Here is a 17,495-nt window from a genome sequence, read left to right on the forward strand (position 1 = left end):
GTGGCAGATTAATGAGGACATTCATTCATTCATTATGTTTTATCTTGTTTTTGGGAATGTTGTGAAATGTAAAGCGCCTCGAAGGAGAATTTCTGAAAAAAAGTGAACTGAATTTAGCTCAGAGTATCTCAGCTCAGCTCAGAGTATCTCAGCTCGGCTCATCTGAACTTAGCCTCAGATTTTTGTTTTTAACGCTTGATTTCCTCGCCCCAGGATGCCTCTCGTCCTCGCAGCTTCGAGCCGCCGTTTCTCTTCACCTTTCCTCTGTTTACACCCGGGGACTGTTTTCCCGACTCGATATCTGTCAGAACGTCCGAAGCGTCCTCGTCGATGTTCGAATGTAAACAAACGACTCCTAATTGTTGGCAACAAAACACAATCCTGCTGACTTCACTCATTTATTACAAATTCTGCAGCAGACTTCTGGGAGCAAAGGATGCGTTTTTAGCGGTTATTTATAATAACAAAATTCAGAAACATTGGAAAAATTGCGTACTTTGACAGCTATTAGAGCTTTAAAAGGTCTAACATTCCTTGAAGGAATTCATATCGCCCGCAGGCGAGTTTCAAACTTAAACCAACTTGTGTTATTGTCGTTTTTGGTCCAACACTGCAAACGACGCGATCACCTCCTGATCCGTGTTCGTGCTCGGAGTACGTGTTGGAGACGATGCCCGGCTACTACCACAGCAAATTTTAGCTCACTAGCTGTAAAATTAGCTCAGCTGTAGACGCTTAAATGTGGCGGCCATGTTGAATGGGTTAGATGTGCATCCAGGGATTACTTTCTGAGAGTTTCAGTAAAATCCGTCCAGTGTTTCGTGAGATGTTTCGCCAACGCCACACGCAAACAAACACAGTAACATTACCGCCAGACTTCTGGTGCTGCAAACGAGCAAATCTACCCAAGCGTCCCTCCATATGAAGAGCAATCAAAGGGGGAAATAAGTGTTTTCCTCTTCCAAACAATAGGGATTACACAGATTAGGTGCCTTTGCAGAAACATACCATTACCACATAAGTCTGTGTCAAAAGAAGGAGCAGATGTCTGATAATAGGTAGATGCTGGCCTGGAGCTACTGAGCAAGTAGGAACAGCTTCCTCCTTCATTTTATGGGCAGCTTGTTGTCTGGGTGGGGAACCCCCCCTTTCTATACAGAGTCTGATGAATGCAGATTTGTGTGAAAGAAATAAATTCAGCAATAAACTGAAAGGAAGACATTAGTTGCAGTAAAATGATTCTCATTGTCTCCAAAGGAGCAGCTAAGTCCATCTCATTAAACACTACTGGGGCTGTTTATTGGCTTAACCCGGCTGGATCTGTCTATAAGCTGTTTGACATTTCATGCATTTGTTTTTATTTTTATTTTTTTAACTTTCCGCTCAAATTACACGCAGCAGACAGCGAGCGGAGAGAAGCTGTAGGACAGGAAAAAAAGACAGTTTTTTGTTTTACCTCCTTTAGTGTTGAACCTCCGTGTTGCTGCCCTGCTCTGGCATCACGCCTGTGGTTCTGTCTGTTGCTCCGGTTCCGTCCAGAGACAAAAACCAGCGACAAGCAGAGAGTCAAGTCGCCGATGTCGAAGCGGCGCGGACGCCAGCGACAGCAGCGACCCCCGCTGGGTGCTACGGGCGCTGTGGAGGGGCTCCGTCTGCGGCAGGTAGCTGCCCCGGGTCTCGGCGGCGGGATGTGCCCGGACCGTGGGGCCCCGTTCACGGCTTGGAGCCAGTCGTGTGTCGTGAAGCCGGCGGCGGTTCAGCTTGGTGCCCTCACTGCCACGCAGCGCCGCAACATGGATGGAGCTCGGCTCTCCCACGGCGGTTAACGCGCTGGGTCAAGTCAAAAACAGCAGCATTTCCGGCGCTGACTTTCAAAATAAAACCCGAATATTTAAAGATGGCGGCACTGGCCCTGCTTCGAGTAGCCGTTAGCTTTTTGGTTTCACAAGCTGAGAAAGCTACCTACAGCTACAAAAATGACTGCTGAAAAGACTGAATCTGGGTCGTGGGAGCTAAAACAAACAGAAGAGTAGTTAAAAGCTAAACAAGACAAATTGCTAGCTAAAAGCCAAAAGTAACAAAATGCTAGCCGAAAGCTAAAAGCAGCAAAGGGCTAGTCGCAAAACGGAAACTAGAAGCAAAAAGTAGTAAAAGCTAGCTAAAAGATAAATGTACCAAAAGGATAGCAAGTTTTAAAGTAGCAAATGGCTAGCTAAAAGTGGCAAATAGCTAAATAAAAGCTAAAAGTAGCAAAAGGCTAGTTACACGTTTCAAACCGGTAACTAGAAGCTAAAAGTAACAAATGGCTAACTAAAAAATAAACGTTGCAAAAGGCTAGCTAAAAACAAAAAGTAGCAAAAAGCTAATTAAATGTTTCAAAACAGTAACTAGAAGTTAAAAGTAGTAAAAGGATAGCTAAAAGTATTATAAGACAAAATTAAAGCAAGTATTTGAAGCAGATTTCCAAGAGAAGAATTGTTTAAAATACTTATAAATAAAGATAAATATTTTAAAAGTGTAAAAAAAAACACCCAAAGGTCATGGCAGCCATCAGCTAAAGTAGCACAAGGTACGAAGACTTAATTTGTTTGCAAAAATGTTTTTAAAATTTTTTTTAAAGAAAAGGTTCACACAACAAGACAATAATTATTTATAACCTTACCACAGAAACCCGGCTCAAAACACCTGAACTGTCCCTTTAATGTACATGTATACGTTTTATAAATGTAAAAACCATATGATGGGGTTATTTAATATCCAGGCGTGCAGACGCAGCACATAAGCAAACATTCAGTGGGGGGGTGGGAAGCAGCTTTGATGAATTATTTATGATGAAAGCAGGCACTAATACCTAAATCATTCATAATTATTCTGGAGAAACAAGGTCGATGTCAATCAAAATTCAATTCCTCTCCCTGCAGATTGCGTTATTTGACATTTGAAAGGATATAAATGGAGAAGATGTTGGCTGGTGTCAGAGATTATCTTGGTCCCCTGTTCAATCAGGGAAAAAAAATTAAAATATATATATATATATATATATATATATATAAAAAAGTCTGTTTGCCAGAATGCAAATCACTATGAAGACTAAAGTGCAATATATGGACGGCTTGTTTTTTTTTTATTGGTTTTCATCTTATCTTAATCAAAGTCATTATATTGCATCCAAATTAAACCTAAATGATCTGGGAGTTGACAATATTTGTGGCTAAATTTTAATTACTTGTTCAGCTGCCACCAGATGAGCGCCGATTCAAGCTGATTACGAAATAAATGACTGTGTGCTTATCTGGAATAAGCTGTCATTTACATATTCTCCCGCCCGGTGATTAAATCAGTTTCAGACATGGAGCGAGGAGACGGTTAGCAGCTCCAGGTTTGTGTCTGTCCGTCTGTTAGCAAAATATCTCTGGAAACGATCATCAGATGTGCCTCCGCAACTGATTAACTTCTGGAGCCAATCCAATTCAATTTGGCGCCCACAGCTAATCGATATTAGCGATAATTCGGACAGTTTCAGAGATATTGGGCTAAATTTGGCGTGGTAGTAGCTGAGAGTCATATACAAACATTTACTCATTACTTTCAGGGTAATGAAAAAACAAGATCATCGGAGTCAAGGGGAGCCGGGGAGACGACTCAGCCAGACCTGGATCTTCTGCTAATCTACTGCAGCTCGAGCCGCTCTGCTGGAGCGCCCGTACGAAGACAGAAAGACGCCACAGCTTGTGCGTTCGCTGCGTTTATCGGCTGCACGCGGCTGAGCGAGGTCGAAGCGGACGGACAAAAGGCTCGCACCGTTCGTGAAACGCAAAAATCTACTCCAAGACTGCAGCTGATCCGAGATCGGAGAAAAACAGTCGCAGATACGTACGAGGAACTCACGGAGAATGAACCGCGTGCGTCTCAAAGCGAAGCACTTCTTAAAGGAATGCACGTCACCCGCCGACTTTCATGAAAACTTGTAGCCGTTTTGGTCCAACTTTGACAATAACGTTATCTCCCTCGACGTCACACACAGACTAGGCGCTGTGAACGACTCTCAGCTACTACCACACCAGATTTCAGCTCCACATCTGTAAAAACGACAGAGTTACAGTCATTTTTGTGCTGGCTCAGATTAGCTGTGGCGGCCATTTTCCGTTAGACTGACTTCAGAAGAAGATAATCAGCTGTAGATGTACGTCCTTCCTGCAAGTTTCATTTAACTCTGTCGGGTGGTTCGTGAGATGTTTTGCTAACAGACAGACACGTGAACAAACACTGGCTGAAGCATTATCGCGCCGCCTTTGCTCTTCAGCGGCGATAATAACGAAAACGAGACGAAACAATAAAATCCAAAGACGATGCTGAAGAGAGAAAATGCAACCAGTGTCTGCAAAAAAACAACCTAAAAATGTAATTTATAACTCCAAGTTTGGATGAAATAGTTGCCATCATATGACCTGTTTTTGGATAAAAAGTAGTGTGCAAAAGTCTTAAGCCATCCCTCATTTTTTGACATTTTCGAGCCTAAAGCCTTTAATAGTTTTACTTTAAACAGAGGTGGCTGGTTGTCGTCAGCTTTTCCATCCACCATTATGAGCTTTATCTGAGCAGCTTCTGGCTCCTGAAACCAGGTTTGATCAAGATAAAGGCTTAATGTATTTAAAGATTAAAAAACTAATGTTTTATTGTCAACCTTTCACCTCCAGCTGAAGGCTCTGATTGTTTGGTTTCCTGCATGAGTTAGTGCTCAAACGGTTCAACGCCGATAAGCTGACCTGACGGTGCGAACTGAAGCGTCGTTTCCCGTCCTCTCTGCAGGTTTTCAGAGGATGACCAGTGTTGAGTTTGTCCTGCCGTCCCCACGCCTGCTGTATTTTCTCTCCAGCTGCCTGAAGCAACGGACGGGGGATCGAACTGGGGCTTTCTTTGCTCGCCTGTCTTTTCTCCAGTCAGGTCAGCAAACAAGAATAAATGAAACCAACTGAAACCTGAACAGAATTGTCACAAAATGCAAAGTTTAAATCATTTAAAACATTTTATTGCTCATCACTACACATCCGACGTGTAGCACAGTTTCCCCTGAAGGAGGTGGAGGGTGTCGTTCTCCGTTTTAACGCCGATAAATTCAAGATAATAAATTTAGATTTCTTCAGGGGAACTGATAATGTGCATTAAAGCCACATGAAAAAAATCCTTAATGCTCCTCATGGAGATCCCTGTGATGTGGCTCAGTTCCTCGACCACCTGCAACACGTTTAGAGAAAGTGTCTCAGTTTCAAGTAATAAAAAATTAAACACATTTTAACTGATTTCATCAAAATAAAGAAATGAAACGCTGTTAGAAGTGTGAGCATTTAAAGAAACCATATCTCACCTCTTCCCAGTCTTGAAAAAGGCAGATGAACGTTGCCACGGCGATGACGCCAACACCGAGAAGCATGCAGTCCTCGGTTACCGTCACAAACTTCTCTCTGGTTTGAGTCGTGTTAACAAATAATAAAGAACTCTGTTTTAATTGTAGATTCTTCTAACAACTAATGATGGAGGCAAATAACAAGCCATGAGAAAAAATGACTACATTTGACATAAATATATGAAAATATAAGCCCATGAAATGTATAATTATGGTTCCAAGTACTACCAATAACTCAGTCAGTTCAGACCCTAAGCTGAAGGCTGAGGTGGTAGTAGCTGAGAGTAATCCCCAACACACACCCTGCATGCTGTCCTTCGCTCCAGCTCTTCTCATCAGAAACAGATTTTAGTTTCAGACGCTGGCATGAAGGCTTTTATATTTTACTTTTCTTGGCTTTCATGGGAGCAGATTTCAGTGGAAAAAAAAAAAAAAAAATCTCTTAAGAGCTGCAATTTTTGCTCAGAAATAGGAGTTTTTAAAAAAAGGTTTCTTGGAGGAGTTTTAGCTCTTAACCAAAAAGGGATTGTTCGGCTCTGATCGATGTTTGGATGTTTCAGAAGAAGCCTTTTACATAAAAATGTGACATCTTTCAGAACCAAAAAAAAAAAATACGGTTGCCTTATTTTCAGAGCTTAGAAATGCCACGTCTGAAAACCCACCGACGTGGTCGAACTGAGACACAGAAACAGTCGTGATATGAACACAACTTTCTTATAAACGCCACCAGTGAGCCGCGTTCAGCACACATCTGCCGGCTAATGAGTGTCACACATTTATAGAATAAAAATGTTGGGATGTTGACCGTCTGTTTGGAAGCACTGACTCCAATCAGTTTTTACGAGCCGTGTCCAAACGGCTGTAACGAAGAAGCGTCATACCTCTGCTCCCTGGATGGGCTGACGCTCTGAGTGGTGACTCGTAACAAGGCCTCGTAGATGGCCGTCCTCTCCAGGGTGACGAACTGAAGGACATTGAGGCACCGCTGATAAAGGTTCTCGATGGGGACGTCCGGCTCATTGTAACCTACAGAACGCATCAACAACAAAAACTATTTAAAATGCACAAAGTAGTTTTGAGTTATTCCCTGTTTGTGTGCACGAACATCTCACCGAGCACCTCCAGAAGCACTTCCACATATGTCAGAGGGTTCGGGACATTCAGGTTGAATTCAAGGCCTTTAAAGACCATCAGCTCGGATTCGAGGACCGTCTGTTTGGAAGCCCTGACTCCAATCGAACGCAGGAAAAGAACGGCGGCATTGATGTGAATTTTCTAAATTCAATAAATAAAATCGCTGAAGGTTGTTTGTTTGGAACTGCGTACGTTAACAACTGGCACTGAAAAAACCTACATGACTGTGCAGAAACAGTTTGTTTGCCAGCTGCACAGAGGAGAAGATGATGAGAGGAAAGTTATCTTTCAGTCGGTCGAAGATCGCGTCCTCGTAGCTCGCCGGCTCGTCGCCAGCCGCGCCGCCAGCTGTCGGCGTGGCGAGACAATCCCAAACGCGTCTGACCATGAACCTGGGGGGCACAAACGATCGCGTGAAGCGTGACAGAAGACGGGAAGCGGAAAGCGGCACCTCTGCTCACCTTTGCAGCAGCTCCACTGCGTGGTATCCGACCAGCGGGTCCAGGCCCAGTTCTTCCGTCATCATGAAGGCGTACTCTAAGGAACGGCGGCAGAAACAACATGAAGCTGTTGTGATCCTCTCTTTCTCTTCTTTTATCCCAACACTTTCCCTGTGTTTTAGAATCTCAGTTATTTTTATTTAAATCAGCCGTAAAAACCAAGAGTCCCTCCGTCACCTGAGGTATTCATCATCGGTTCATTAATACGGTGATTATGATCCATTTTTCTTGTTAATAATCTCACATCAGTGACACAGGTGGATAACAACGACAGCAGACCTCTTCTGATTATTTAAAAGCTCTTCAGCCGTTACTGATCATGAACATTTAATAACTACAAATAGATGTGGACAAATTTGTTTGTTAAATAAAGAAAAACCCACAAATGTCACTGAAATACAGTCGACGCTTTTCAATTTCGCTTGAGATTTTGTTGCCCAACCTTTTCAGACAATCACTATAATCAAGTGTTTGCTGTAGCTCTCTCTGAGACAATGTCCCCAGGTGTCCCCAGGTGTCCCGGTCCTCCTGATCAAACTCCTCCAGCTGTCTCAGGTCTGAAGGCTTCCTTCTCCAGATGTTTCAGCTCCTTCCACAGATGTTCAGCAGGATTTAGATCAGGGCTCAGAAGGCCTCTTCAGAGCGGTCCAATGTTTGGTTCTGACCCGTTCTTGGTGTTTTGGGTCATTAATCTTTCTGACACCGGGCAGCACATTTGGCTCCAAAAAGCCTTGATAGTCTAGAGATTTTCAACAAACCCTACAGAGATCTGCCGTTTGGTGACAGTTAATTTGTAAAAGATAAATAAATGATGGAGAAGACCTTATAGCCCATTAAAGACAAGAAACACTAATAATTTGAAGTTAATTTATAATACTGATTATTTTTTTCTTCCTTTTCCCATGACATAACAAGTAAAGACTGCCAAACAAAAACTTCACTATCCCAGCTACTACCACAACAACTGATTAACTATTAAAATAAAAATTTTATTTGATAGCTCTTATTTTATTAGAATATTATTATTACAGCTGCAGGGCCGGAGATGAGTTTAAACTATATGTGAGGTGATTTTAGTTTTGATTTTTGGGTTATTTGAACAAAATATTCCTGTTTTGTTTAGGTCATAATGCTTTAAAATATTTATTTAAAAAAAGATAAAACATAAACGAAGGGTTATCCAGAGTACTTGAATGCAGCATTTTGACTTCAGACACATTTATCAGGTTAATTTCTCTCAGCTGTGTGAAATATTACAAAATTACATGTTTGAATGCAATTTAAAACAGTTATTAATTAACAGAAGTAACGGTTAGTAACGTAAATTCAGTTATCTTTAACGTTAAAAGCGTAAAAACTTCACCACTGCATGTGTTAAAATGCTAAGTTGTTGTTGTAATTAAGCTAATTTTGAAAGAAAATCGTTTGTTACTTACCGATGAGGTTTTTCTGTTTGAAGCTTCCGCAGCATTTATGTAAATTATTTAGATTTTCTTTGTTTCCTTTGTCGAGGTTGATGAGTAGATCGTTGAGAATGTCAGAAGACGTTTGCCGAAACTTTAAGGCTACAACTCTGTCGGGGAGACAAATTAACCTTTCCGCCATTTTCCTGCTACGGTAAATTAGAAGTTTAAATAATTGTCTATTGCTTGGAATATTCAAGAGATGGCGCTATTCACAAGGTCTTCTCCCTGGGACCTTTTTCTAGTAGGAACCAAAGTCGCCGTTGCGTGTTTTTATTCTACTTGCACGTGACGTCATTTACGCTAACGCAGATCTGACAATTTAGGGATGGGCTACGCTGCGCGCATCTAGACTCCATCGGCGTAGTAGATGTTTTGTAAGTCGGTGGTGTGTTCTCCCATTCTCGTTCTCCACTCGACTGCAGACATGGCTGACAAGAAGCCTCCAAAGTCTGACGCTCCCTTTGCGAGCAGGATAGATCCGAATAAGGAGAGTCTTTCTCGTGAACAGATGCACTTTGTTAGACAAGTGGAGCTCCAGCAGTGGAAGAAGAAATCATCTAAGCTCTGGTCGCGAAATGCTGTGACGGGACTCGCCATCGGAGCGCTCGTGCTGGGAATTTGTATCCTTGTCAAAGCACCTTACGTCAACGCAAGGTGAACTACGTAACGTTAGCTTAGCATGCTAAAGTTACTCAGCGACCTCTTTATAAAAGTGTTTTTCACGCCACAATATTTTATTGAACACTAATTTGTCATGCAAGTTTATATTATAAATTGAATGAACTGTTAATCGGTTGAATTTTAGAAATAGTTTCTTATCTGATATCTTGGTAAGCTAGTTAGCTGAAGTACTTGAATGAAAGTATTTATTTATATTCTCGTCTTCAAGTCATTGCATTTCGTTGTTGATATCACACGTAATCAGAAACATACTTCTGGTGTCTAGGGATACAAAAAAATTAACGTTGCGTTTCTTATTTCAATTTATAGAAGATGGAAATTAAGGTTACAGGGAGATGAAATTGATGACTTCCGGGTGTTAGGTTTTCGATGTTCCCTGAACGCACCACAGGCTTTAACAATGAGCAGTCTAATGAACAAAAATCAACATTTTTATGCAGATTAAACAAAATAAATGTATATAACCACCACAATCTAAAGACACTTTCCATCTGGACATTAGTTTCTTTAAAATGTACCAAGATGATATAATTTTAAATTATGTTTTTGCCTTGGGTTAAAGAGAAGAGTAACTGTTATCAGCAGACACTCAGAAAGTCAGCAATTATTGATAGTATGAGTGTTTATACTGTATCTGTTAGGGCAATTCAAGCAACACGTTGCCATCTGGACAACTTCAGATAAAGTTTAATTGATTTAAGAAGACGGTGCTTAAACATAAATCATCTGCGAGGCTAGATGACTCACATTTCTGCATTAAAAAGTGTATTTTGTGTAGTTTTACATCGTGTTTTTCTTTTAAAATAGAGTTGCAAGATACTTTATTGCCTCCACAAATTACAACAGGACATCGTTTGCCCCTCGAAGCGTTAAAACAACAAACCACACAGAGATGTGACGTTCACGAACGATTCTGTTATGACTGAATCATGAGGATTGTTTCCATTACTTGTGTGTATCTTTTTAAAAAAAGGACAATGTTTCACATTCAGTGTAACAAATAGGCTACAGTGACTTTTAACCATATAGTATTCTTGCTCGTTCTTTTGTCTTTTTGCTTGTTTCCCTTGTTTTCACATATATGCCTTGACCGTTTTGCTCCCAAATAAGACGGCTACACGTTTTATTCAGTCTCCCAGGAACGGATCATGGATGAGATCGACGAGGAGGCCAAGAGACTGCGGGGACCAAAGACCGGCGCCAACTGAGACAGATGTTGATGGACTGTGTGCTCGTCCCGGATTTAACCAGAACAGACAGATGACGCCACAGATTCACATTCACTGCCTGGACTGGACTTTGTTCTGTCTCGATAGAGGGGAATAATGGGGTTGTTTTGGTTGACTCTAAAATTTGACGTGTCTTGATCTTTATTCGGCTTCCTTTCAGTGGAAGGGACTAATCCGCTGACCTCAGCACGGCCTTTTAATGCTCCACAGAAGGCTCAGACTGTAGCTTTACCACCTCTAAGCTGAAGTTTCCAGCTCTGATCACGCTATGAGCTCACAGTACGAGGAAAATGCAAACAATAGAAGCTGGCTAATAACTTTAAATCTGCACCAGCCTTCAACAAAATAACCTGGAGGGGGGAAAACCACAAATCAGTTTGGTTAAATTTGTTATTTATGTTGATAAAGTGTGAATTTGTATTAAACAAACCTGACATACCGGCGCCATCTTCAAAAGAAATGTTTCTGTTACTGTTTAGTGCACGACAAAAAAAAAAAAAAAACCGAGCCAAAGTATTTACAATTGCATTTATTTGTTTAAAATTTAACATTTGATCTAGCAACAGGATCTGGAATAAAAATATAAAGTAAGACATCGTGAGAGAAAGGCACAGATTCAGCTTGGCAGGACAGCAGCTTCAGGAAGCAACACAATTATCTATATTTACATTCAAAATTCTGATTTTAACTCTTTCTCTTAAATATGTTACAAGAGTTTGACTGCCAGGTGAATATTTCATAAGGCCACAGCTACAGATTCACATCTTGAATATCTTTAGGTACAGATCTTCCTCCATCACGGGCAGAATTACCAGTTTTAACACAAGTTTGTTAAATGACTGAGAACTAAAATTGCATTTGCTAAAGTGCACGAGGTGCTTGATCTACGGAACAAGCGACAAATATGATTTTATTTCATTTTTTTTTACTCGAAGCTGAAATATTCAGTTAAACTTGTAAACATAATCTATAAAATCATTCAGTTCTTTACACATGTACAGTCAACTGGGAAGCCAGTAGTTTAAAAGTGGATTTACACAACTAAAGATTATGAAAACAAACCAGTAACAATGTTAAAAACGTTTCTGCGCCTACTTTTTTATCTGCTTAATAGTTTAAAAGCAGTTATTTTCATCTGTTTAAGTTTTTCCTTAAAGAAGCCTCACATTTTCATGACGTACGTCTGAGCACAGCTGCACGGCGCGATCAGATTGTACAGTTAAAACACGAAGTTTATGTTGTTTTCATGGAACGTATTTGAACAAATCAAACTGTGTCGCATTTACATCACACTCAAGATGGCCGCCACACCAAAGCGGTCTTAGCCAACACGGAAACGGCTGAACTTCAGTCAGTTTCGCGGACACCGAGCTAAAATTGGGTGTGGTAGTAGCTAAGAATCACTCCAAACTCTGCACAAGTTCTTAAGTTTAAGCAAAACGTCAGAAACTCGTCACTGGGTGTAAATTTACAACCAGTTAACTTCTGGAGTTCAAGATGGCTGCACAGAAACAGCTAAAACTCAGTGAAATTAACAGATAATGAGCTATAATTTGGTGTGGTGGTAGCTGAGAGTCGTTCGCAGCACGTGCTCTGAGCTCCAACAGAGATTGCACATAATGTTATTTTCAAGGTTTGACCAAAATGGCTACAAATCCAGATTTTGCTTTAAAACTCTGGCATGAAAGGCGGCGGGCGATATGCACTCTGTCCAGGAATGCCAGGCCTTTAATTTCTCCTCTTGATGAAGTCGGATTAACGGCACGGCGTGCAGGAAACGCGTCCGCTTCCTGTCGTTCGGGGTCAGTTTCTTGGTAAATGCCACCTCCGTCACTGGACTGCGTCAAAGCAAACATCAAACGGAGGTTCTGCAGAGGACCGCGGCGACGTCGATCCGTCCGAACCGTTGGGGTCTGACGGTTTATTTACAAAAGAGACGAGGGGGGGAGTGGGGGTCAGTTTTAACACAAAGCAGGCGGCTTCAGCTGCAACGACGTCAGCAGATGTGAGAACTGGATGTTCCTGCGTTACTCCAGCGTCATGGGTAACAGTTTCTATACGTCTGAGGTGAGCGAGCGCCAGCCGTGGGGACCGCTTGCTTCCACTTCAGATGAGGTAGTCCAGACTTAAAGCTTGCTTGGCTGTTTCTTACTGGAGAACAAAAACAGATGAGTTATACGTCGTGTTTAATCAGGAGCGCTGAGAACTTCCTGTTCGGAGCGTTCTTCGCTCACCATTCGACCGATGTCCTTGGCAAAGGTGACGCCTTTGCTGGTTTTATCCTGCGAGCCGCTGCTGCTGCTCCCCAGAGAGTTCCTCCTGATGATGCCTGGTTCAACAGAGCACGGGTCAAATCAGTCAATCAGTAACAATCAAAGCCTGGCCATCTGGAATCGGGTCGATCGGCTGCAGAGGAACGTTCGTGTTGTCACCTTGGAGAGGCAGCATGTCCACGCGCTGTAGGCTGTTCCTGCGAGACGACGGGAAGCCGCTCCCCTTGGACAGGCGGCGCTGCCGGCTGGACAGCATGGCGGCGGGAGAGACGATGCCCGGCGGGGGAACCTTCCCCATCCTCTCGTACAGCTCCTCGATCTCCCTCTTCTGGGCCGCCTGCAGAGCCTGGACCTCCGACAGGTGTCTGAGGAAGGACCAAAAACAAGCGAAGTCAGCACCTCCTCGTAAACCGTTAAATTTCTAAAACAAATCAAATATCTAACAGAACATCTCAGTCAAGCTGAAAATAAATAATAATAATAAAAGAAGTTTGTACTCGTCTTGGAGATCATTTGCAAACTGGAAATAAATCTGATTAATCTTTACCTTAATGAAAACTTACAGAAAAGGATAAATTGCAACAATTCTTTTATTTAACCAGAACTATAAAACAACAGGGTTAAAGAGGTTTAGACTCCTTAAAAAATGAAGCAAATTAAAAGTTCTTTGTAAAGTTAAAATCAAATAAATAAACGCGGAAAGCTTCGTTCCTGCCGCCTACTTCTCTCGGAGCTCCTGAAGCTCCTCCAGCATCTCCTCGCCGTCGCTGTCCGAGTCGTCGCTGCTCAGGTACGGGGCGTTCCGGTTGTACGTCGTCATCCACAGGTGATGAAGAGCGTTGCCGTACTGAGGGCTCGCCGCCGCTCCGTCCCACAGCCTCCCCTCGGGGTCGGCGGCCGTCACCGAGAGCCCGCTGTCCGCAGACGTCCCCATCAGGCTGAGGCTGCACGTCCTCCTCCGCCCTCTCTTCCTCGCCCTCGCCCTCTCCCCCAGCACCTGGCCCTCCTCCTCCTCCTCGTCTTCGCCTTCTTCTCCTCCGTTGTGGCGCAGCCGCTGCTGCTCCGGGCTCTCCTGCAGGAGCCCTGCGGAGCCTCTGTGGGCGCGAGGGTGAGGAGGGGACATGGTGAGGGAGGTGCCCAGGCTGGTTTCTGACCCCCCCTGCTCCTCTGTGCTGCTCTCGGACTGGGTGCTGGCGCTCCCGGCCGGCGGAGGCACAGCGGCGGGGGCGGGTGTAGCGGGTTCGGGGATGTCGATGCTGGGCGTCACCTGGAATCGTCCGACGGTCACCGGCGTCGGATGAACGTCTGCGGTTTGGAAATAAAAAGATGTTTAAAACAAACCATTCCCGATTAAAGTATGCAGCTAAACCAAACGCAGTCATCAGGTAATAAACGAAGAAGGAAAACTGGTTAATAAGTTGATAATCTAAAGGTCCAGGCTGGTTATTATCACCCGCCGCCGAAGGCAGTAATTTATTCTGAATATAGCAAAATATCTCATAAATTGCAAGATAAATTTGAATAAAACTCTCACTGGCTGCACATCTACAAATGATTCCCATTTCAAGATGGCTGTCACAGCTAGTCAACCTTAGCAAACACAAAAATGTCTATAACTCAGTGAACTCTGCAGGTGGTCATTCTCACCACATACTTCGAGCTAACGCTTGAAATTCTGCATCTTTTCCAAGGTTTGACAGAAACTCCTTTAATTCTCAACACAAGTTGGTTTTATTCTGAAACTCTGGGCTAAAAGGCGGCGGGTGACATGCAATCTTTCAAGGGATACAAACCTTTTAAAGAGTTATATTTAATCCTAACAGCTTGTGTTCCAGTAAGGCGTCTTTTCTCCCTTTCAGTGGTGCTTCTTGCAGAGTCACTGTTTAAAGTTTTCACCATTTAATAACTTATTTCAGTTCCAACCAACTCGTTTGGTAAATTAAAGCTGTGAACTCAGGGCCTGAATGACTTTAAACGTATAAATGTGACTAACTAAGCATTTTTAGCTACAAATAATTTATTAATGGTTCTGTTCTGTTGCTGTCTCTGATGATCAGATTTATCTGCTGAACGTTCAGGAATCACATCAAATCCTGATTATCTGATCATTAGTTTCCTGATAAAACTTGGTTGCAAGTCATTATAAAAGGGTTCAACAGCAGTTAGATCCTCCTGTTTTCTGTAAACTACGACGTGGCCACGTTCAGACAGAGTCCGCTCACATCTGCAGCCAATTAAGGGTTTTAAAGCTCCGCGGTGCCTCGGTTCGCCCGCCGAGCATCCTCCTTCCAGGCAGCTCCCAAACTGTGTGTGTTTGTGCCCACTGGAACAGAGGGGCTCATTCTGACGAGGGTATAAATACAGACAGGTGTGGATGTGGGAGGGGAGGCCTGTAACGAGCACAGCTGCCTGCTGATTGGTCGCTGCCGGTGGGTCGGGCGGCCATCACACCTCCGTTTGTGTTCACGCTGGATGGAACATTACATTCAGACTCGGGGTGGGGGGGAGTTACGCAACAGCTCCTGCAACTGATCGTGTCGAGGGCGAGACATTTAAAAGAACATTTAATGGAAAATGATCCCTGGAAGACACACCAGAGCGTTTTATGAAACAAATGCACTTTGTGCTTCCTGCTGAGTCAGCATTCACGCTGCTGTTTTCCTGCTTTCTTCTGCATGTTTGTTTTGTTTTGGAGTTAAATTTCTGCACACTTTGGGCTATTTTAACATTCATATATCAAACCGTTCAGCTCAATCAGGAGGTGGGGGCCACGACTTTAGATTTTTGTAGTTTTCATACTTCATTTAGAATAAAATTACATCCAGATCTCTTCATTTCCTTCAAAATATTGTTCTTTTTGAAACCTGCTTCTGCATACTTCCTGTATTTTTGTCCTTTTATGCTACTTTTAGCTTATAGCTACAGTTTGGCTAATATTAGCATCTCTGTTAAGCTGGTTTTAGCTACCATTTTGCCAATTTTATCGTTTATCTTCGTTTGTTTTGGTTTTAGCGATGAGGTAATTTTGCAGATTTTAACTTGGCTTCCGTTCCGCTCTCGTTGTTTTTTTTTAACTGTTTGTTTTGTTTCAGCTTCCAGCAGCCCCTTTGTTTCAGGTGCAAACACAAACATTTCCCCAGGTCTCCCTGCGAGGTGTTAATGATGCGGAGATGTTTGAGCAACACGGGGAGCAGACAGAAACTCCTACCAGATGCGGCAGGAGGAGCCGTCTGCTTCGGAGAACTGGAGCTGGTCTCCGGTCCAGCTGGATGGAACTGACTGTTGACAGACGACGCCTGAGAAATGAAGGAAAAATGAAAACATATTTTAGTTTTTGTGTTTGTTCTCTCCTCGAATAGATCATCCAAAAGGAACAAAAAAGGTGATAAACTCACGGTGTTCATGGGGCTCACGGGAGGCTGAGCCGGGGCCGAGGGCGGCGCCGTGGGAACGGGGGAGCCGCTGGCTCGGACTTGCTGCAAAGGCTCCAGAAATGCCTGCGGCGGGGTGGAAGGCGTGGAAGGCACAGAAGGCGGAGACATGGGATGCTGCCAGTGAGGGTGAATGTTCTGGTAAAAAGCGACTCCGTCCATGTGAGGCGCGGGCTCGGGGCTCGGGTACACGCCCACCGTCGGGTATGGCAGCTCCACCGGCGGCGCTGGAGTCTGGTACGGGTTGGGGTAGATGGCGGGGTAGCCTGACTGCGAGGCCAAAGGGCTCGGCAGCTGGGGGTGGAAGCCCGGGTACGAGGGCATCGCCTGGGTGGGGAGGTTACCGGGAGGGATGAAGGACTGAGCCATGCTCATCGCCATGGAGATGACGTTAGCCAGGGAGAATAATGGCTGCGTGTGAGCGGGCCACATGTTGGGGTGCTGCGGTGGCGGCGGGGACATGGCGGCGCTCTCGTTCGTGGGGCTCGGGGTCTCGTTCACCGGACTGGGGGAGCTGGAGGTTGGGGACGGCACAGACGGGAAGGTGGGGTTGCTGGCGACCCGCGTGAGGGGAGGGTGGACCCCCGCCGGAGAACCCGGATACGGGAAGGGGAAGTGAGTCTGGCCCAGGTAGGGGACGTGGTGGTGCTGCTGATGGGACAGCAGAGACGAAGTGCGGTTGTGCTGCGGGAACGCGAGGGGAGAACCTGCAGAACAACAACAACAACAAACAGATAAACACTTTAAGGTTCAAGTTAAAGCTTATAAATGCATCGACACATTCAGGTGGATTACTGCCACAGAACGACGAGTATGTACAGGCATCTGTCAGCCTGTTAGCAAAATATCTCATGAACCAGAGAGTGGATTTCAATGAAAAGCTCAGATTAATCACTGCTTTCAGATTAGCTTTCAGACTCAGTACAATTCAAGATGGCGGCGGGTGACAAGCGTTCCTTCAGTTTATCGCTACTCTCCAGTCTGACACGAGTTAATTATTAAACGTCACGTCGTGTCGGGAAAAAAAACGCGTCCAACCTTTTTCCCGTAGAGCCGAAGTGGGAAATCGGACGGTTTTGACCCTAAGAGACAAATCAGGGTTCTGTCAATCCTCCCCTTCAGCTTACTGCCAGCATATGGAGCATAAATCTTCCCTTTATTAAAGAAAAAGGAGTTTCCGAGGCGAACAAAGAGGTTTTGTTTACGGCAGCATCTGACTGTAACTCTGTACGGCTGGGAGGGATTTCTCTGCAGAGTAGCAAGTGAAGCTTTTTACGTTACGGGGGGTTTAAATAGAAGACACGTGTGTGTACACAGCTTCTTTTTTGGGCTCTGATTAAAGAAGTCAAGATTTCTAAATCACTCGCCCAGGGGTGG

At 43.9% G+C, this 17,495-nt stretch overlaps 4 protein-coding genes across 5 annotated transcripts in view; 1 reads left to right on the forward strand and 3 right to left on the reverse strand.

The window, feature by feature from the left end:
• The window catches only part of tanc2b (tetratricopeptide repeat, ankyrin repeat and coiled-coil containing 2b), a 156,876-nt gene extending 155,067 nt beyond the window's left edge, over window positions 1-1,809 (reverse strand). Inside the window, exon 1 of one of the 2 annotated variants that reach the window (XM_017436655.3) lies at window positions 1,457-1,809. The gene's annotated coding sequence lies outside the window, so the exon portion shown is untranslated. The remainder of the gene's footprint in view (window positions 1-1,456) is intronic. The other variant, XM_037980644.1, reaches the window with a different exon arrangement.
• Window positions 1,810-4,997: 3,188 nt separating this feature from the next.
• On the reverse strand, window positions 4,998-8,783 carry cntd1 (cyclin N-terminal domain containing 1). The gene is made up of 7 exons (XM_017434785.3): window positions 8,475-8,783; window positions 7,000-7,075; window positions 6,759-6,930; window positions 6,517-6,679; window positions 6,286-6,430; window positions 5,366-5,462; window positions 4,998-5,235 (listed from the first exon to the last, which is right to left on the reverse strand). The coding sequence occupies exons 1-7, from the start codon at window positions 8,641-8,643 to the stop codon at window positions 5,131-5,133; spliced, it is 927 nt and encodes a 308-aa protein (XP_017290274.1). The 5' UTR covers window positions 8,644-8,783; the 3' UTR covers window positions 4,998-5,130.
• Window positions 8,784-8,883: 100 nt separating this feature from the next.
• On the forward strand, window positions 8,884-10,857 carry LOC108246983 (cytochrome c oxidase assembly factor 3 homolog, mitochondrial). The gene is made up of 2 exons (XM_017434796.3): window positions 8,884-9,124; window positions 10,296-10,857. Exons 1-2 carry the CDS (start codon window positions 8,929-8,931, stop codon window positions 10,391-10,393), a joined length of 294 nt encoding a protein of 97 aa, XP_017290285.3. The 5' UTR covers window positions 8,884-8,928; the 3' UTR covers window positions 10,394-10,857.
• Window positions 10,858-10,923: 66 nt separating this feature from the next.
• Window positions 10,924-17,495, reverse strand: part of wnk4a (WNK lysine deficient protein kinase 4a) — a 54,043-nt gene continuing 47,471 nt past the window's right edge. The window contains 6 exon segments of the mRNA XM_017438318.3: window positions 10,924-12,565; window positions 12,649-12,743; window positions 12,847-13,052; window positions 13,410-13,992; window positions 15,896-15,983; window positions 16,083-16,825. Coding sequence (XP_017293807.1) covers window positions 12,563-12,565; window positions 12,649-12,743; window positions 12,847-13,052; window positions 13,410-13,992; window positions 15,896-15,983; window positions 16,083-16,825 — 1,718 coding nt within the window. The 3' untranslated portion in view covers window positions 10,924-12,562.

This window comes from Kryptolebias marmoratus, linkage group LG17 (assembly GCF_001649575.2).
Source record: "Kryptolebias marmoratus isolate JLee-2015 linkage group LG17, ASM164957v2, whole genome shotgun sequence".
In the NCBI taxonomy this organism is placed as follows: Eukaryota; Metazoa; Chordata; class Actinopteri; order Cyprinodontiformes; family Rivulidae; genus Kryptolebias; species Kryptolebias marmoratus.